This window comes from Hemicordylus capensis, chromosome 3 (genome assembly GCF_027244095.1).
Source record: "Hemicordylus capensis ecotype Gifberg chromosome 3, rHemCap1.1.pri, whole genome shotgun sequence".
In the NCBI taxonomy this organism is placed as follows: Eukaryota; Metazoa; Chordata; class Lepidosauria; order Squamata; family Cordylidae; genus Hemicordylus; species Hemicordylus capensis.
The window spans coordinates 167,197,532-167,218,641 of NC_069659.1; the positions used below are offsets into that span (position 1 = coordinate 167,197,532).

At 42.9% G+C, this 21,110-nt stretch overlaps 1 protein-coding gene and 1 long non-coding RNA gene across 19 annotated transcripts in view; one reads left to right on the top strand and one right to left on the bottom strand.

The window, feature by feature from the left end:
* Positions 1-5,583, top strand: part of MYCBP2 (MYC binding protein 2) — a 259,460-nt gene extending 253,877 nt beyond the window's left edge. For all 14 annotated transcript variants that reach the window (XM_053305497.1, XM_053305498.1, XM_053305501.1 and 11 more), the window contains 4 exons: positions 180-389; positions 1,820-1,927; positions 2,054-2,219; positions 4,766-5,583. In XM_053305497.1, the coding sequence (XP_053161472.1) occupies positions 180-389; positions 1,820-1,927; positions 2,054-2,219; positions 4,766-4,881 (600 nt within the window). In that variant the 3' untranslated portion in view covers positions 4,882-5,583. The remainder of the gene's footprint in view (positions 1-179; positions 390-1,819; positions 1,928-2,053; positions 2,220-4,765) is intronic.
* Positions 4,546-20,806, bottom strand: LOC128349364 (uncharacterized). Of its 5 annotated transcripts, none has more exons than XR_008318778.1 (5): positions 20,756-20,806; positions 12,952-13,088; positions 11,388-11,477; positions 5,938-6,002; positions 4,546-4,933 (listed from the first exon to the last, which is right to left on the bottom strand). It is a non-coding gene; the product is annotated as an uncharacterized LOC128349364 (long non-coding RNA). The 5 variants fall into 5 exon arrangements; XR_008318774.1 differs by lacking the exon at positions 20,756-20,806 and adding an exon at positions 15,924-16,433; XR_008318775.1 differs by lacking the exon at positions 20,756-20,806 and adding an exon at positions 15,924-16,433 and having other exon boundaries at positions 11,388-11,498.
* Between the last annotated feature and the right edge of the window lie 304 nt (positions 20,807-21,110).

Genomic DNA, 21,110 nt, shown 5'->3' on the forward strand with positions numbered 1-21,110 from the left:
AATGTCAGCCATTTTGTTGTAAAATAAACAGTCTTGCTTTTATAAATGGTGTGGTTTACTAAAACCTTTAGGCATATTGGTTTTCATGTAGATCTCAGGTTAAATACTCATATTGTGCTGAATATGTTGAGTTACAAGAAGTTGTTCAATATATTTTCTTCCTCTCTTTTAAATTCCAGAACAAAATAAATCATACAGTACTAAAGGATTTGCTTGATCCCATCAAGGAGCTCTATGAAGATGTAAAGAGGAAAGCATTAATGAGATTAGAATATGAAGGGTTGCACAAAAGTGAGGCTATCACAACACCTGGAGTTCGGTTTTATAATGACCCTGCTGGCTATGCCATGAACAGATATGCTTACTATGTTTGCTACAAATGCAAAAAGGTATGCTTAAGTGCCCAGATTGATCATTTGGATTGACCAGATACGAGGTTGCTGAGAAGCTGGCCATTTCTGCCATACTCCTTAACAACTGAGCACAAAAAGAGAACTCCACCATGCATGATTTTTTTTTAACTTACCAAAAATAAATACCTTTGTTAATATTTTAAAATCTGTATTAACTCTGTTCTGCATTTAGCCAAATTGAATCTAAACTATATAGAAATTTGTTCGAGCATGAACTATTATTACAGTACTTTCTGATTCCGGAAAGTAAGCATGTTTAAGTAAGCATTTTAAAAGTAATCTAATATGTGTGTGTGTTAACTGTCAGCCGTCTGAACCTTGCTTGTGATACTTCCCTTAAACTAGATACCTATAGCCAGATTTGGCTAATGATTTTCCAAGCAATATATGAATTTAATTACTCACTTCTGCAGCTCTTGGCCACATGTGCCTCTTCTCTGCTAGTTTCCCTCCCCCTTTCAAACTTCTCCTTTAGCCTCTTCCCCATATTCTTCTGAACCACACTCTTCCTATTCTCTTTCCTTGCTCCTGCCCGTTTTTTCTCTTAGCCTGCATCTTGAGGCCCTTGGATCCTCTCTTTCCTAGCCGTCTTCTGTAGGCACTTATGCCTGCTGAGCTCCTCTCTAAGTTGTGAGCAGCTTAGCCAATGACAGCTAGAAACCCTTCTGCCTTCCCAGTGCCTCTGAAACATTATGGTAGCTCAGCCATAACAAAATTGCTTTGTGCATTTACAATATACAGTAGATGTTACAATCAGCTGAAATCTCTTCATCTTTTTAAGAAGCCCTTATGTGAATGTTTTTTAAAAGTTGTATACCCTGTTTTCAGTACAATGTAGGGCTCATTTTGATGGAACTTGTAACAAGCATCTCAAATTTCAGCACACATCTCCAGGGGGGGAAATCATATATTTCTGATGTATTAGTTAGAGCTGTAGCCTCTCCTATTTGTGCTTGCTATCCATTTGACTATTTTCTAAAGTTAGAGCTGGGGGAAAATCTAAAATTATATGATTTGGGGGAGGGGGGGTGAGAGGTCTGGAAACAAAGGAAGCAAGAATGAAAGTTTCCACTGCACTCTTGGCAGTCAGCGGTTAGTTTTCTGGTTCTTATGCTGCTCCATCCTGTCTGCCATCCTATCCCTGTCAAATGTAATTGTTGAAATGTAGAAATAATTTAAACACACAGCTTTAATCATCATCACTTCCCAGTAAGTATAGAAAATGTTTAGACTTCTGCAGTGGTTTTTTTAAAAAAAAGCAAAGGCACACACACTCAGATGGCGTGGACTAACTGCATGTTTTGCCAGTTCCCCTTTGCAAGTTTAGTTTACTCCTGAGATGTTGCAAGTTAAATTTGCCTTCGCCATTGCTTGTCCTAACATCTATTTTTGTGTTTTCCGTGTAGGCTTATTTTGGTGGAGAAGCACGTTGTGATGCTGAGGCTGGCCAGGGAGATGATTATGATCCAAGGGAGCTCATTTGTGGTGCCTGCTCTGACGTTTCAAGGGCTCAGGTAGGCAAACGTGTTTACACGTGTCTTAATTTTTTTAAGAATTTGAAATACATACAACAAGATACTCCATCTAACTTGCCCTAGCTTTTATCCTTTTAAATTATTTTTTATTCCTTTTATCTCCAGATGTGTCCCAAACATGGTACAGATTTTCTGGAGTACAAATGCCGCTATTGCTGCTCAGTTGCTGTGTTTTTTTGCTTTGGGACAACACATTTTTGCAATGCTTGTCATGATGACTTCCAAAGAATGACGAGCATTCCTAAAGAAGAACTTCCGCATTGCCCTGCAGGTAATGTTTTGAGTGTGTTATAAAGTGTCTACCTCTTAGGACAGTTGTCAACATGCCAAATGGTCTTTTTTTAAAAATGTCACCACATTGTTCTTCCAGGTGAGGTTTAGAAATGGGGGGAAAGACCAATAATATATATTGCATGAACAATTCAAGTACTCTAACAGGTGAATTTATTGTTCAGCTTTGTATATGGAAGGTCAGATATTTTATGAAGATAATATCAATTTTATCACATTTGTGATGACAATATCAATGTTATCCAGCGACAAGAGAGATACTTACTTCATAAGCAGATGTATTTTGCTTATGTGCATACTTTGATACTAGGGATATTAGCAAATATCTCTCTTGCCAGAATTCATTCCTGTCACTATGCTGTTCAGGCTGCTTTTTAATTTATGCAGCTGCCCTGGTGGGTCCTTGCCATTGACAAAAGACTGCATATCATGTCGGCCACTGTGCATGATCAGTGGTATTGGGAAAGGAAAGACTTAGCAGGTTGGAGAGAGTGCCATGACTAGAGCACTCCTCAGATGTAAAGGCATACATTGGGATGAGCACACTCAGTGCTTGGCAAAAAAAAAAAAAAAGCTTCAAATTTTTTGGAAGGGATGTTTATCAGAACCGTATTCTTCTAGTCAGAGAATGGATCTTTTGTGTTTTAGCTATGCTAGTATAAAGACTACAAAGTTCTTTTACTTTAGTTCCTGCCTTACAAAACCACCAGCGGCATTAGCATGGGGCACAAGGGGCATGCACCCTCACCCAATATTTTGCTGAGTGTCTACCTCCAGCATGCACGCACAGACATATATACCCCACCAACTTTGTTTGGATGAAACAGGAAGCAGAAACGAGGAGAAGGTGTAGAGGGGTGTGTGTGTGTGTGATTATCAGGGCTGAAATGAAAAATGTTGGCCCAGCAGGCACTCCCGTCATTGCTTCCTCTGTCACTGAGCCTCCCTCCTTCATACACTTGTAATGAAAAGGGGAGAGCGAAGCACCTTCTTCCCCGTTTTCTCCTCCATTCTCTGTCCCTTCCCTTTCAATTTGCATGCAAAGGAGAAGGGAAGGTGGGTTGGCTTGGAAGGCATCTCTCACGCCCAGCAGCAACCCATCTGCCATGTTGAATGGAGGTGGTGACAGCTCAGGAGCACCCCCCCCCCCAATATTTTTAAAAACTGTGTGGTGGCAAAGACACCACAAAAGAAGAAGGAGGAGGTTTCAGGAGTGAGACACAGTAAATGCCCACTTCCCAAATATCCTGCTGTAGATTGTGAAAAGGAAGTACTGTGAGCCAGGGACTGATGGGATCTAGCAGTGTCCCTGGCCAAAACGTTCCAGACTTTTGAAGAGGATGTTGGATTCCTTTAGAGAGCTTAGAAAGGTATAATTAGCAAAATGAGGGTGAGGCTAAGGGCCTGGGCCTTGGATCTTTTAAGTAGCTAGCAACTGCCCTACAAAGCACCTGGGATTTTGCTTAGTGCAAGAGACAGATTCAAATAATTGTCTGCTCCTTTTGCTTCTCTGCCCAAACATCCCTCTGTGTAGCTTGAGATACTTTGCATAAGGCCCAATTCTAACCCCAGGAGTCTGTAAGAAATTCCTCTGTTACTTTAAGACTCAAGCTGCAGACAGGGCTTAATGCTAGGTCTCTCCTCAGAAATAATCTTTTTTGAGCATCCACCTGAAGATGAGTTCTGTGAACTCAAAAGCTCATATACCACATTGTGAACTCTGAGCCGGATAAGCTATTTTACTGTCCCATGTCTGCTGCAGGAGTAGTAACTTCAGGAATCAAGAAATTCAGAGACCACAGTTTTTGGTAACCTCTCTGAGACCCCAAGTTTCCAGTTCCCCTTACTACCATCTTCTGGTCAGAGGCTCATGTAAGATGCCTGCTCTGATCACAAGCATCTTACATCACAAGCATGTCACTTGATTTGCGAAACTAGCTGCTTCTGCTCATGCCAGACAATTCTCACAGCCTGCTTTGCACAAGCAGAGAGCCTTAATGCACTGACGATAAAAGTGGCTGTTTCACACTGGGTGATAGAATAGCTGTAGCAGGAGGACGACAGACTGGTCAGATCTGTGGAAATGCAGCGGGGAGCTCTCAAAATATTTAAGAGAGGTAGTGATCGTGTACTTCAGGAAGCTTGGAAGAAGTTCTTAGAGATATATGCATATTTTATCTGTTTGTATTTGGGGGCAGTGTTGATTTTGGGGGCAGTGTTGATTTTGGGGTTATTTATTTGTGTATTTGATGTGGGCATACATTGGATGTATGATTTGAATGAATAGCTGTAAAATGTTGGGAGAGTGAAGGTAAATCCATGTATTTTTATTGCCGTTTGCTTGTACACTGTATTATTCTTAATGCTAAATTATGGAAATGCATATTTTTATAAGTTGTAGTAACAAAAAAAGTTAGAGTTTGAAGCCTCAAGTTCTATAATGTCACCGTTCAGCCATCTGCTTTTCTAGGAGTATGTGTATATTCTTGTTGCAGGTTTCATTTGCTCTTAAACTTTTCATTACAGGTCCCAAGGGTAAGCAGCTTGAAGGAACAGAATGTCCCCTTCACGTAGTCCATCCGCCCACTGGTGAGGAATTTGCACTAGGCTGTGGAGTTTGCAGAAATGCACATACGTTTTAGTCCATAGTCCTCTTATTTGCCAGAGCAAAACTGCTGTCATCCCGTAAGTGTCCTGAGTTGAATACAAACCATAGTTAAAATGAGGATGGGACCATTTCATAATCCAGGGGAAAGGAACAATTTGCAGTGCAAAAAGGATGCCAAATACCATGTACATAATCCTTACTGTGGGAAATTGACATTTACAACTCAAGACATCAAAACTTGTGAGGTGTTTGCATGTGGCCATTATGCGCATCAGCTACGATGCATTGGATACTTAATAAATAATTGCTGTCAAAGAAGCATTAAAGGTTCTCTGTTTCCATGGACTCCAAATGATGCTGGATATCAGATGAAGAAAAAGTTGATTATTGTATACTGACTTTTTTTGTAATCCTGTACAATTGTAACTGCATCGCGGGTAGAGGTGGAAAAGAGGAATATTCTGGTTTATTCTTAGACTGTTATTAAAAAAAAGTGTTAGGAAGGCATAAATGTAACCAGTATCACGCTGTATATAAAGATATCAATGTTTGTCCTGTATAAGAATTACTAAATTGCAAAACAGCAGTTTCATTTAAACTTCTGGGTTATGTTTGAGCCTGAAATTTTAATGAAGTGCAATACTCAGTGTGCCTCATATCTTGCAGCTGTAAACATAATGGAATGTACATGTCAATAAAGCCGCTGTACATTTTTATACAGTGAAAGTCTAATAAATGTGTTAGAACTTTATTTGGGAGTACCAAAAACATCTATTTTGATATGTTAAACCAGGAACAGTTAAATTGTTTTGATGGCCATTCTTAACAAAGTTGGAAGTTGCTTTTCCTATTCATTTTGACATGGCAATTAATTTTTAGCCTAAAACTAGCTAGAAAACACAGTCTTGATGGTACCAGATGCATTATTTTTCACCAAAAGGCTTGACGCTGACACCTATCACTGCAGCATCCTGCATTGCTTGGGCTTCTCATTACAATTACGTATCAGGGCCAAAGTCTATTTGAGCTTTCAACCATGTAGAGCTTGAAACAACATAAAGGACCATAGAATCCCCACTACTGTACTCACTCATGTACTCCTTGATTCTCCAGTCATTTTGGGAAAAGGAACCATACAGCCAAACTTTCAGATAGCTGTAATGTAAAGGAGAAGGTACTTTAGACTCTTGGAAAATATTGCTGGAAGATATTGTGTAAGAAAAGAAGAGGGGAAATTGTAGTAGCCAAGAAGGTTCAGAGGAACTGCTTGAGCTCAATGTACTTCAGGAAAGTTACCGGCATAGTCTAGGAAACCTCATTACCTGCTTGATGTGTGAAGAGGATGCTCTTCTTAATTAAGTTGCTCTTGGACGCTGGCGTGGGTGGCAGGAGGTCAAGACTAAATTTCTATTCATCTAATGTTAGATAACAGTTTAGCCAGAGAAAAAGGTGCCATAAAAGATAAACATCTGAGCACTGGCAAAATTGCTACATAACCTTCTGTTAAAATTTTTCCATATGGCATTAGGCCCTGGGCTTGTCCATAAGGTTGGAAACTTCTTGGGAGAGCAATGTTGCAACAGAAATTTAAGTAGTCCTCATACACCACCCTAAAAGGACTGCTCCCTCTTCCATGATGGACACAGAAGGAATCTTTTGAAGGAGATAAAAATATTTGGGTTGTTTTTTTTTTACATTTATATGCTGCTGTTTTTCCGAGGAGCTCAGAGCCGTGTATGTGGTTATTTTTATCCTCACAACAACCCTGAGAGGTACATGACTGGTCCAGAGTCACCCATTGTATTATTATCTACCATTCTTGAAGTTGGAACATAGGGAGCTGCCTTCTACTGAGTTAGTCCATCTAACTTAGTCTGGCTGGCAGCAGCTTTCCAAGATTCCAGACAGGGATCTTTCCTGACATGCCCAAGACCCCCTCCCACTCACCAAGAGCGACCACTCCCAGTGGTTGCTCTTATCGGGGGCAATGTAACCCTGGGATGGGGAATCTGCATTAAAGAATGTGACAGATAAACGATTAGAAGCAGCCATTCATAAGTAGCATGATGCAGCTCTTTTCTCCATCAGGGCCTCGGCAGCATCTTCCCTACTTTCTAGAGTCTCCCTGATTTGGCTGGATGACCTCATCCAGGACCTGCCAGCTGACCCGACAAAGTTATGCAGACAACTGGCTAAGATCCAAAAGTCATAGGTGTTTATATCTGATGCCACTCTGGACTCTGGACGTTTTGCTTCCCGAGCAGCTGTGTCGTCTGTGGTTGGTCACATTTGGTTACAATATTGGCAGGTCGGTCCTTCATATAAGACCAACCTCACTTCAGTGCCATTTGATGGCAGTAAGCTTTTTGGCGAGGGAGGCTCTTAAGGACATCCTGGTGGACTCAAAAGACAAAAGGAGGGGCATATCGTCTACTTTTCATAAGTAAGAATGTTTTTCAACAAAACAAGTCTTATCAGCCATTTCAGGCCGTTCATTCAGACCAGGCATGCACAACTCAAATGAGCTGGTGGGCCGAAACTGACCGTGACATGGCTCATGGGGGTCGAGGTCAATTTTTAGGGTGCTGATTATTAAAGTAACACTTAATATAAATCAATCAATTAATTAAATCAAATTAAAGTGAAATTAATTAAAATGAATTTTATCAAAAATTAACTTCTGAAGTGCTGTTAGGCCAAGATTAACTTAAAATAAAATAAAATAAATTGAATTAAAAATTCTAATAAAATAAATACAGTGCAATCTGTACAAAATACATAACAATAAAATGCATTCTTCTTCCTTTCCACCTCTGCCAAAATGGAGCAGTCTTGGCTTGAAAAAGTAAATGGGGCAGTCTTGGTGTGAGTGAGAGAGAGAGAGAGAGAATGAATGGAGCAGTCTTGGTGGGAGAGAGAGAGAGAATATGAATGAATGGAGCAGTCTTAGTGAGAGAGAGAGAGAGAGAGTCCGTTCCCCATCGTTCCGGAGGTCCCCGTCCTCCTCCCGCCACTGACAGCTTTCCCTCCCCATTCCTCGGCAACGCTTTCTCTCCCTGCTGGGCTCCCTCCGTCCCTGCCCTTTTCACCCGCCCCCTCTGCCAGGGCCTGCTGTCACTGCTGCTGGACTCCCTCGTGGGGCCACTGTTCTCCGCCACCTCCTACCTCATCACCCCCACCATTTGTCTCGCCGCTGCCGCCCCCCACATTCCAGCTGCCGTGCAGCCGAGATGGCAGCTGTGGGGTGTGTGTGTGTCCTTCCCTAATCTCCCCCATGGCGGCCAAGTCCAGAACAAGCCCCACTGAACTCCATGCATTGGGCTGAACTTCGAGTAAACATGTGGCGCATGGGGTTGTATAGTGCCTTGTGCACATGCGTGAATTATGACAGTTGCTGAAAGGGGGAACACTTAAGGGACAACTCACTTAATTTTGGCGTGGGGAGAAAATACACTTTTGAGGGGAGACCTTTTAGGTTTGGCAGCTCAGTAACATGAGGGTGGAACTTCTCAAATGCTTGGGGCGGGGGACTGCGCCGGACAGTTTCCCGCTCCCCAAAAAAAGTCTGAATAGAAATACTTGTAGGTTCAGTGTTTGCACCCAATGTTCTAAAAAGCAACTATATTGCTCCTTCATCATCATTTTTTAATTACAGCCATTGGCCAGCAGAAATAGAAACAAACATAGCCAATACAACAATACTAAAACACAATAAAACAAAATACAGTCATTCATTTAAAAAATTAGTTTAAAAAGCATAAACAGCTCCCACAGTTAAGCACTTAATGAGACCTTAACCTAATGACAACATAAAAAAATTTTGGTACAATTTTTGTAATATCAGAGCTTACATCGGCGAGACAGTAATATGTATAAAAATGCTCGTACCTCCCAGGAAATTTGAGTAACAAAGGGGAAATAAGTTCTTCTCTAGCATCCCAATACAAATAACAGTATAGCAGAACATGGGTGACAGTTTCCAGGAGGCCAGCACCACAAGGGCAAAAAACCGTAGCAGATTGGTCTTTAGCAAACCTCCATTCCAAAAGAGAAGAGGGCAACACGTTTAACCGAGCCCGAGCAAATGAGACCCGAAATTTAGAAAAGTGCAATGTTGTTAAATAATTTGCACCTCTATCTCCCTTAGGTGGCAAAATCCCAAAATGCAGAGGGGAACAAGTCCTGTTGGAGGATGCCAAAGACATTAGTTCCTGACATTCAGTGTCATGCAACCGGAGAAATAGTATTTCCTTTACCTTATTGCATTCCAAAGTGAGAAGTTCAAAATGAGAAAGGCCCAGTTGCATTATTTTGTTATTTACATATGTTAGCCAAGGGTTGGGATAAGAATCCACCCATAAGTATTGAAAAAAAGAGAATTCCTGAATCTCTGAGCAGAGTTTACACCATCTGGCAAAGGTAAGCTCCCAGGCTATACAAGCTATGGAGAAAGACCCAGATTCCAAGCATAGAACAGAGTATGACACGCACCTAGGCACTGCGAGTATTGCTCTTAAAAAAAATAGACTGTACTCTCTCCAGTTCAGCTGACACTCCCTGGATCCATAGCGGGACTCCAAAAAGTAATTGGGCCACAATCTTAGCATGGAATACCTGAAGAGCCATGGGAACAGACTGACCCCCTTTAGAATAATAAAAATGCAAAAAGGCACTGAGTGTATTACAATCTATATGAATTGAAGACGGCCTATGGGCGTTCCAATTAAGATTAAATTGAAATATTATACCTAGATATTTATAGCTGTATACCTGCTCAATGCGATTCTGATTTATTACCCATTTGTGTAATTTCCTGGATTTTGAGAAAACCAGGACCTTTGTTTTTTTATAATTAACTGTTAGTTTGTTATCATTACAGTAGCCAGCAAAAGCACGCAACAGTCTTTGCAGACCTAATCTGGACTGAGATAGCACAGCTGCGTCATCGGTGTAAAGTAAAACGGGCACTCGTATATTAGCCAGCTTCGGAGCATGGGAATCCACCCTTTCCAGAAATGGTGCCAAATCATTAATAAAGAGATTAAACAGAGTTGGGGCCAAGATGCAGCCCTGTCTGACCCCTCAAGTAGAGAGAATTGGATCAGTTAGGGCCCCATTGGTAGCATATCTGACCCGCAATGAGGAATTAGAATAAAGCTGCATCATCAAAAATAGCAATCTCTTATCTATTGTTGTTTTTGCAAGTTTGGACCACAATAGATATCTGGAGATAGAATCAAACGCAGATTTTAATTCAATAAAGACCACAAAAAAATTGCAATTGGGGCCGCTAGAGTATTTCTTTGCTAGATGGTACAAGATCATGCAGTGATTGAGGGTAGAGCAACCTGCTCTAAAGCCCGCTTGTTCAATCCCTAGAATTTGATTTTCTGAAATCCATGCCTCAAGCTTATCCAAAAGGTTCAATGCATATAATTTGCCAACCACTGACAGTAAACTGATGGGTTGATAATTAGACAGATCTAAATGAGAACCATTTTTGAATATAGGGACAACTATTGCTGTAATGCTTGTTTAGCAAATTTGAGACTGCTTTTGTATGCCTTTTTAATCTGATAGTAAATTGGTGGAACTATTTGTTCTGTGCCCAATCTATATTCTCTGTAAATACTCAGCAGTTGCTTGCGTAGGGTCCTGCAATGCAAATCAAACCAATTATTAGCTGCTCTTTTACAGTAGGCCTGTAAAGAGTGCAGCTTACTACAGTATAAAAACTTTTGCATAAGAGCAGTTTCTAATTTTTCATAGGCCACAATTATATGCTGTCCCAGGTGTGCTTGCACAATGGAATTAAATAAGACTCTACCTTCAGGAGAATCATAAAACCTGGATATCTCATTTTCTACCATCCTTGACCATTTTATTTTGCAGCATGGATTGGCAGAACTGTCCTCAAAACCACAGGGGAACAGATTACCCTTCCTTTCCAGAGGAAGATCTAAATGGATGTTGATAGGAAGGTGATCACTAAAAATTTGCTCACCCACTTAAAAAAAAGATACATAGGGAAGAATAGATTTAGAAGCCATAGCATAATCCACAATACTATTTCCCCACGAGGAAAGAAATGTAAATTCCCCAGGAATATCCGGGGATATAGTACCGTTTAAAATGGTCAGCTCATGTATCTTAGTTAGATAAAGCAGTTGGGCTGCTGATGGGTTGATGAATTTATCTTTAGAATAACGGTTGGAAAGCGGGGCACCCTCTAAACAATCACCCCATTTCCATAAGTGCAAGGCCATCAACATTTTATCATCGGAACCACATCTGGCGTTAAAATCCCCCATAAGAATTACAGAAGCTTGGGGAAAATTCAATAGTGCTTCAGTTATATATGTATCCAACTGTTCCCCAATAATAATAGTGGAATTAATCGATTGACCAGGAGGCAAATAAACATTGATCAGTAACAAGTCTCCACTCCTAGCTTTGATCAGAATTGCCATGGCATAAGGGGGAAGGTCAGCTAGTCGGGTGGATTCTACGTTCAAGGCTAGCGATATACAACATACCAACCTTCAGCCTTCCTCTATCAGTGTCTGAGTGAGCTTTCGGTGAATAAATGGTATAGCCGCTGATATTGATCTCTTCTTTTGTCCACGTCTCCTGAAACACGAAAATGTCCCACTGTTGGATAAAAGTAATAAACTCTGCATCATTACTCTCCCCTTCCACCCGGCAATATTCCAGCCAAGAATTTTCCAAGTTGAATGTTCACCACTCGGATAACAAGTCTTTGAGCAAGCAGGAAAGAGCTGTTTAATCGAAGACTCCAAGAGTGAGGAACCCACACCATTTCCCGCTGTGGGCTGTACTGCCGAGGGTTCCACCTCTAAAGAGTCTCCCACAATCCCTTCTAGCAGTACATCCCCAGATGTTGAGTTCAAATGCTTCAGTTTGGCCAAGACCAACTGGGACTGTCATTGCTGTGAGAGGGAATTGGCTACATTAACAGAACTTCCTGAAATCTTTTCCAAAGGAAATAGAAAGTTTGTGATTTTAGTCTGTCTCAAATGATGTAGGTCAGCAGTAGCCAAGCTACTTGGTTGATCCTTCAGGCGGGAGGAATTGGACTTATTCTCCTGTGAATGAATAGATGGAATGATATTGAGAGACTCCCGCCTGAAAGATGCTGCCAGTCAGTGTAGAAAACACTGAACCAGACGTGTTTACAGGCATTCAGATAGAATGACTAATCAAAATATTTATTATTATTACATTTATATCCCGCTCTTCCTCCAAGGAGCCCAGAGCGGTGTACTACATACTTAATTTTCTCTTTCACAGCAACCCTGTAAAGTAGGCTAGGCTGAGAGAGAAGTGACTGGCCCAGAGTCAACCAGCTAGTATTATGGCTGAATGGGGATTTGAACTCGGGTCTCCCCAGTCCTAGTCCAGCACTCTAACCACTACACCACACTGCCTTATAAGCAAACTAGTTTTCTCAGTGATTTCCAGGCACACCTAAAGTGTAAACAGTATTGAATTTCAATGGCTTTTCAACCATTATCATTTGCTCCAAAATCAGAAGTAACTCATGTGGGTCAAATGAATATCTGGACTTCAACCTATAGGTGATCTCTTATGAGCTAGCAGCAGTGCAATCACAATGCCTTTACATAAATGGGAAGACAATCAGGTTCAGTCCCCAGCATCAACAGCCAGGGCTGGGAAAGTCTCCTGTCTGAAAGACGCTGCCATTCAGCGCAGACAACACTGAACCAGACGGACCAATAGTCCAACTCAGTACAAGAAAGCCTCCCATGTTCCCGTGAGAAGCAGCACTGTAACTGCAATTAGAAGCAGAAGAGAGGAAAAGAGCCACTTCTGTGCCACTTCTGCCCTGAAAATAACATCCTCCCAAGCTTGATTTCTACCATGTGGGGAAAGGTCCCCTTTATCTTTATACCTGCAGGAGAAAAACAGTTTAGGGAAGGGGCTATTTAGAGATGACAAACTGTGGTAGGGGAAAGGATCACATGTCTATCACCTTTTGTTTGGCTTTCAAGTATTCTTAGTGCCAACAGCTTGAAACTGGCTCAAGCAGAGACCCACAATCTGCACGTCCTAACCCAAGTACCTTTCAGGGGTTCTTGATGTTACTATGTTTTTCATAGAAGAGATGAAAAATTTTCTCATAAAGCTGCCTCCCAGAAGGCACGGAATCTCCCAACTCTGCAATGCAATCGAGGCACTTTGCCCACATGTCAGGTCTATCTGCATGAATTCAAAGATGTAATTTATTGAACTAGGAGGAGTTAGAACTGGAGGGTATTACCAGGCATTTGTAATAATAATATCCTAAGTTTAATAATAAATATGGAGTTTTTCAGATTTGAAAAAAATTTCTAACTACCCTGGGAATTGAACTCCCAACCTTCAACTTCCCAAGCAGACACCTACCACACTCTGCCACTAGGTTTGCTGATGACATGGAAAGTATATCAGTGGCTCCTTCATGCCCATAACCTCCACATGTCATACATTAATCTAAGACCGCAGCCCTATGCACACTCATTCCACACTCACTCCCAAACTATACCCATTGAACGTCTTGGAGTTTTCATCCAAGTTGTTGATGCGGTCCCTATACACAGTGCTTTACAAAGAATGAGACAGTGAGTTCCCGCCTCAAGGGCCTTCCAATCAAGAAAAAGGACACCATGCATAAGACTGCACAGTGACTTACCCAACAAATCTTTAACTCAAACCCTTTTTCGTTGTTGCCACAGATATCTCTCCTTGCCCAGCCCTTGCTGCCTGCTCTGATCCCTCCTTGCAGTCCTACAAACTTCTTCCTCTCTCTCTCTCACACACAGAGGCATAACTAGGGAAAATAGCACCTAGGGCAAGCACTGAAATTGCATCCTTGTCCAAACAGGAATGATGGGACTTGTAGTCAACAATATCTGGAAATCCTTGTTAAAAGGAACACTGTACCATCTAGACATGGTTGTTGGTCAAAACCTGAAAACATGAGCCATCCAAAGACTTAGAACAACAGTCAGGAGTTATGCGAGAATTCCAAGTGTCATTTTCTCTGTCTCATCTCATTCTTTTAAAAAAACATGACTTTGTCCTAGAGGATCACCTGCCCAAATAGCCACTAGCAAAATAGGGGAAGAAGGTGGTGTGTGTGTGTGGGGGGGTGTCTATAAACCGGTGAATGATTCCTACCAGCCTTTGTCTTGTGATGACTGTTGGCTCATGATGGGGTGTATGTGCATTCACCATTCTAGTGCTTACTTTGACACCAAGAGGGAGGAGGATACATTAGTTTGCCACACAAGACAGAGGAATTTTCAACAGAAGCAGACAGCTGAGTTCTGCCAGGGCCAAAACAAGCCCCTGCCAGACTAAGAAATCATTGTAATTTGCCCCTTGCCGTCACAAGCAGTGTGCTGTTCTTTTATTATTGACTCTAAATCTCAGATATCCCAGTCATGGATGGAAAATTCAGGGTCAATTTACAAGAGACACATTTTCTACATGGAAGTTTCTTCTGTGCAGGTGTTGTGCAGAAACCCATGTGTAGTGACTGCCAGGGGCATAGCAAGGTTGGAATGGGCCCAGAGATGAGATTTTAAAATGGGCCACCAGCCCCTCAAAGTCCAGGGCCTCCACACACCCCAGGCCCCCAAGGATTTAAGTCTGATATTTCAAAATAAGCATGCTGCCTGGAAATACATTTCACTGAATACACACACACACACGCACACGTCACAATATATAGTGATATACATTGAGTACTATACATCTGTGCTACTTTTAATGCCTAGAACACACTAGAAAGACAAATTATTAAAATGGGCCCCTCGCTGCAGATTAGCAAAGGAGACTTTCAACCACGCAGGGTGAGCCTATGTTTGCTTTCTCAGAATTCTTGAACAAATTCAGTAAAGTTTGATTCCAGGAGTCTTTTCACACCAGGCTTTTAAAGCGCTTTAACACACATCTCCTCTGGAATGGAGGTGCTGCATTCACATGTTGGCCAGATTTACCCTGAAGTCCCTGCAAGTTATTGGGGAGCAGTTCACACATAAGAAAAATAAAATAAAAGCACAACACATGCTTCACAGTTCTCACTCAGACCTTCTGGGTTGCAAAACAACTTGAACATAAGTGCATTTATAAATGAATGAATGAATGAATAAATATTAGTTCCAGAAGTTTTTGTAATTTTCTGCCATGAAACAAGCCACTTATGGGCCTTAGATAGTTTTTGTTTCTATAGCCAGCACATTTTTTCAGTCAGTTTTAAATTAAATATTCAGAGACTTCTCAGTCTCGCCCCACCACCCATATCAAAGCCCTATGGCAAGCAGATCCCTATATACGGGGATAACCACAAAAAGGGATTCACAGCCTACCTTGCAAAAGCTGTGCTGGATGGTCTGGTCTGCTGCAGGGAGGGTCTGCTGCAGGGAGCTCTGCCAGCCTCCTTCCTGGCTTGCTGGGGCCTGCCGAGTTCAGGCTTCAGGGAGGCCTACTCGGAGGCCTCTCTGGAAGCCCGGCCCACCCGCCGATCAGCTGAGAGGCGGGGAGAGAAGAGCTCTGCAGTTTGCAGGCGGCTCCGATCCTAGGCCTCGTTGCCGATCCTAGGCCGGAGCTGGAGGCAAGTGGCTGAGGGGCCCTGGGGCTGGGCAGGTGGGCAATGGGGTGGGGGTGGCAGGGACTGGTATGGCGCCCCCACCTCAATGGTGCCTGGGGCACGTGCCCTGCCTGCCCCACCCCAGTTCCACCTATGCACACACACACACACACACACTCAAAAAAGTGCCTTCTCCCCGCTCCGTCTGCCCAGATTTTTTGTTGTTGTAGTTCAATCCCTTGCTAATTTTTTAGCCCTGCTGCTTGGCTTGAAACGAAGCAGGGAGTCGCCTGTGGACTGATTTACAGCCTGAAGGTTCTTTCAGCTTGATTAGCGGCTGCCTGTTTGATCCGCCCTCTTAAGGAGGTGGATCTGTAAGAGTCAACCTCGCAGAAGCTATGCAAATACCAGGCTGCTGCTCCTGGCTTTGGCAAGATGGGGAGAAAGATCAGTAGCTTTACCTATTCGCCGCCCTGTGCTCGTCTCTCCCGGCAGCCCAGGAAGGGTGCAGGGCTCCTCAAACCCCATGGCTTTGTGTGCAGCAGGGGGCGGGAGAAGAGTGCGAACCCCAGCCGCCTCAGGACGCTCCACTCCGTGTGCTGCTCCGTCGCCTCTCAGCACGGCAAGAAAAAAGTTGGAAAAGAAAAAACTTTGAAAGGAAAGCAGGGAGGGGAGAAAAAGGTTGAAAGAAAAAGTTGAAAAAGAAGTTGCCAAGGAAAAAGTTGCCTGGCAGCAAAGAGACTGCCCGTGAGGAGGCTGGCTCTTTCCCCCTGCCCCCTCGCCTGACTGGCCAGGCCACTGGCCACATGGAGGGGGCCAAGATAGCACTGGCATGCCTGCTTCTCAGGCCAGGTGCACAACCCGCCCGCCCCCCGCCCCGCCCTCAGCCCACAGGAGCTGAGGCGGGAAGCGGCATTTCTACCCACTGTCAACAAACGAATATTCTGGTTTAATATTCTAGGTAAACTAAGATTTCCCACCACATGATTGTACAGCAGAGCTGAGCTTGCCTGTGAAAATGGAGGCTTAATTTCCTCAGTATGGACAACTGAAGCCTCCATATTCAAGGTGGTTTAGAGATGAGGCTCCATACACCCACTCTTTCCCTTGCTCTTTCAGAATGACTTTGGGCTGGGGGGGGGGCGGTTCCAGGCAGGAATTCAACAGGTGCAGCTTCCACATCAGAGATCCCCTGATGAATTTCTGCCTTGTACCTCTATACAAGTGCTTCCACAAAATTTATTTTATTTTTTATTGTTAGATTTATATTCCGCCTTTCATTAAAAACAATCACAAGGTGGTTTACAAAAGTTAAAACACATAATTAAGATGAATTAAAAGTATTTAGCTAAAAATATAAAAACAATCTGATATTACAATATATAATATACAAATACAGAAAACTATACATGGATAAAAACACACAGAAGCAGCAATAAAACAAACATGTAAAGGCCTGTATACAGTCTATACAGAGAAACGTAAACAAAGTTAGAGGAACCTAAGAGCCCCCCCTTTCTCTCTTGCCAAGGAGATATGCCTGCTTGTTGTATCTATACACTTACACAAAGCTTTCCCATATACAGTCTCCCTTTAGCTCAAGAAAGTATCACAAAAGTCAGCACTACAGTGTAAAATCACATTTGGCAAAAACATTTGCATCTGAATGACAGAGACAACACAATCAATTTGATATCGGGAGGACCTGCAAAGAAGGAAAACCTCAGCATCCCAGTTGGTCAGTTGGGACTGCCAAAAGTTCCCTCCGCTGCTCAGGCCACAACCAATTTTTCAATTGATACAGTAACTGAATTCTGATATTCAGTTATCAGAGTAAGTTCTACATATTCACAAACACAACAAAAGTCCCATCTGCACAGAGATGGTGGGGTTTTTGGCCCCAGCTCACGGCATTTTAACAAAATGAGGAATCCTGCACAGGACTAAACAGGAATAAAGTTTTCAGGAACAAAATCTTCACCGGAGCCTATCTGGGCTCCCGCTCAGAACACACACACATCACCCCTGGAATTAACATAAGGCATTAATAGACACAGTCACACTACATTCTTGTGTGAACAAAACAATGCTGTGGTTTTAACCAGAGGCGTATCTAGGGAAAATAGCGCCTAGGGCAAGCACTGAAATTGCGCCCCCTGTCCAAACATCTGACACCCATCTTTCAGATAACTTCACCATAATATTAGCTCAAAAGTACAAGTCAAGCTCGTCAATCTTTTAATATTTCAAAAACTATTTCCAGACCAAAAAATGCTGGAAAACTACAAATTTCAGTATGCTGGGGCTCATGAAATACCCAAATACTATGTGGAAGTGTTCTTGGAAAACTAAACAGAAGTGCCTGTCTAATTCTCTACTATGCATTGTAGCATCACTTTTACATAAGTTTTAAAAATAAATGGAGAATTTGACTTTTCCCAGATACTCTGAAAATAATTAAAGGATATGCAGAGTAAACTGTGTCAATGCTTGGAATATATTCTAGTATTTCAGAAAGACAGTTAAAATGAGAGAAAGAGAGCAAGAAACTCCCAGTGGGCCTTAATACTAAGGATTTCACACTGATTCAAAGACAAACTCACCATTAATAGCCATATTATTAAGACCTCAAATTTAACTCACTTATCACAAGAAGCAAAGTAAGAGCAAATGAATACAATCCTAGCTCATAAGCTTCAGCTCATTATTCACAAGCCCTGATTCTCTGTACGTAGTGCCAAACTGAATATGTGTACAGTGACTTTTATATATATATATATATATATATATATATATATATATATATATATATATATATAAAGTTACCTGTAGCCCCTTTGGGGGGCTTCCTAAAGGCCGTGGGGGGGGGTCTGCAAAGGTTCCCCCTTCCCCTGCTGGCCTCCAGGGCCTTGCAGGGACCATTTGAGCATGTGCGGTGGCCATTTTTTAAAATAATATTTTTTTAAGGCTGCTGAAAACAAAATGGCCACTGCGTATGCTCAAATGGCCTCACAAAGGCCATTTGAGCATGCATGGTGGCCATTTTGTTTTTGGCAGCCATTTTTTCAAAATATTTAATTTTCTAAGATGGTGCCCCCCTTCAAGTGGCGCCCAGGGCACGTGCCCTGCCTGCCCTACCATAGATACGCACCTGGTTTTAACATGTTTAAGGCTTACAGAACAGAAAACATCCATTTTCAAGTAGCCTGTAAATCTACACCTTTTGTTCTTCAGAATCACAGAGGATTTTATAACACCTAAACATATTTAGGGCACACAATCATTTAGCCATAAAACTCAGTTAGCAAAGTAACTCAAACAGGGCAAAAGTTATTACAGTCTTTCACAAAACAGTCTGTAATTCAGCTTACCTTCTCTTTGAACTTACAAGTGCCATTAAACCTTTTTATCATTTCCTAACTAAAATCGTTAAGACATTGCACATTCCTTTCTTCCACTATTCCCCCCTTCTTTTTCTCCTCTTCTCCCCAACTGCAAGCAGTTGAAGGAAGGAAGAAGGAAAAAGAAAAAGGGAAACAAAGCAACCTTTGTTCCCAAGAGGGAGAAGCTACCAAAGAATGTCTGCAAGTTTTCTTAACAGTAGAGGTAGCAGCACAGGGGTGGAGGAGCCCTGATGTACTATGTTGCTTGGCAGCAGAGCTGAGCGTGCAGCTTGAGCCAGCAGAGCATGGACACAAAACTCAATCTCCTCTTGACTTGGAATCAGAGCTTGCAAAAGCGCCATGATTCCACCCCCATCTAGCAGCATAGGGGTGACAGTTGCAATGAGACAGAGTAGCAACAGGAAATATCAACAAGAGACACATTTCTTTCAGGAGTTCCATCCTGCCTGCCTGCATTTTAACAGTGCATGCAGTGGCGAGCGCTTTTCCCCTTGCTCCCCGCTCTTTCTGTTGAAGCAGCAAGTAGTTGCTGAGCTTAGAAACAGAACACAGGCATCATGATTTTAGCAAAATGCAATCATCCCTTCCTCTGAATCATAGTCCTCGGGGACCAAATCAGGGAGTACCTTTGAACATACTGATGCTCCACAATTTTACCAGCTCTTGAGCAGAACAACAATTACAAAATTGTTAGGTAATCATATGAACCTTCTGAGGGCCACAGACAGTACTACTCCTGACAGGGCATAGTACTGCCATTGATCACGGCAATACATAGTCATTCTGCTCTTCCTGAGCTCAATTTTCCCCATACTGAATCCAGCCCTTAAGAATACTCTGCAATGGGGTGCAAGACGTCTCTTTGCGCTTCAATACACAGGAACCCATTGCCCTCTCGTTCTGGTCTTACGGTGATGAACCTACTTGGTGCACCTGAGCACCATAGCCTCTCTGCTGCCGGCCTCACTGCACCGTGTTCCCTACCGCGATGGACTCAGCCCCGGGAGAACTGGTCAGCCGACCCCTGGTGCCACTGGCAGTTTTCAACCAAGTGGGGATGAGCACCCAACAAATTGCTTGCAACTCGTGGTCCGGGTTCCCCTGGTACCACATGGACCCCAGGGATGGCCGGCCAACTCTCCCCAAGCCTTGCCACCTGCCGACTACCCGGGAAACAACCAGTCACATGCCAGGAATGTCTAGGAGGGACTTTATTTCTTACCTGTGTTCTCAGACCCATGGAGAAGTATTTGAAAGGTGGAAAGTTTTTCCTCTGTTGGCATTGCTCTAAATCGCTGGAGGGTGCCTCAAGCCGGCCTCCTTGAAAGCTGGACTCCGGACAAAGGGATGCCAGTGCGTGCTGCCCAGCTGTCGAGGGGACCCAGAGCGACTGCTCACAGGCCAAGTAGTGCGAGGCTGGGGAAGCCACCTTGCTTGATCCCAGCAAACGAGCCCCCAAATGTTAACCAACGGGTTGCTATCTACTTGGTAGATGATAGCCAATTTTGTACATACCAAGGAGAAGAAAACTTTATAGTTTTTGACCAAGTGGGGGTAGATAACAGACAGGGGCAGCAGGACAAGCAAGCAGGCAGGCACCCAGTCTCACACCCTGGGGTCTATCTGGGAGCAGATGTTGTCTCTTCTCTTGTCTCTCCTGCAAGCTTTATAATATTAGCAATATGAGCCTTGTGGAAGCCAAAGAATTGGAGTTTTGAAGCAGCAGAATCAGCCTCATAGACACCTAGACACATACACTCCTAGAGAAGGTGGGGCAGAAACAAGAGCACACTCAATGTCCAGCCGAAGGAGTTGCTTCTTCCATCCTGCAGTCTCTGGCTCAGCCAGAGTTTTGAAACAGCAGAATCAGCCCTATAGATGGTACACACCTGGAGAAGGTGGGGCATAAGCAGAGTCAAACTCAGTGCCCTGCCCAATCCTCCATTTTGTGTGATTTGTGTTGCTTGATTTCATTGGCTGAGCTCATGAATCCCTGACTGGCCAAATGAGTCTATCTCTCTGGTAGGCTCTGCAGTTGTACCAGACCTTAAGAACTGGCACCATATTGGCTGGGGGTAGGGGGAGAGGGAGGCTCCAAAAGGAGGGAGTTTCAAATCCTATTTAAAGCCCAGCCTCTGGCTTAACAATATCACTCTGGTTGAAGTCTTCTTGACTTGTTTCTGTGGGGTTGTTGGTGGGGCTGGTGAGAGTTTGCCTGGTAGACTTGTTGTGTGTTTTTGTTGC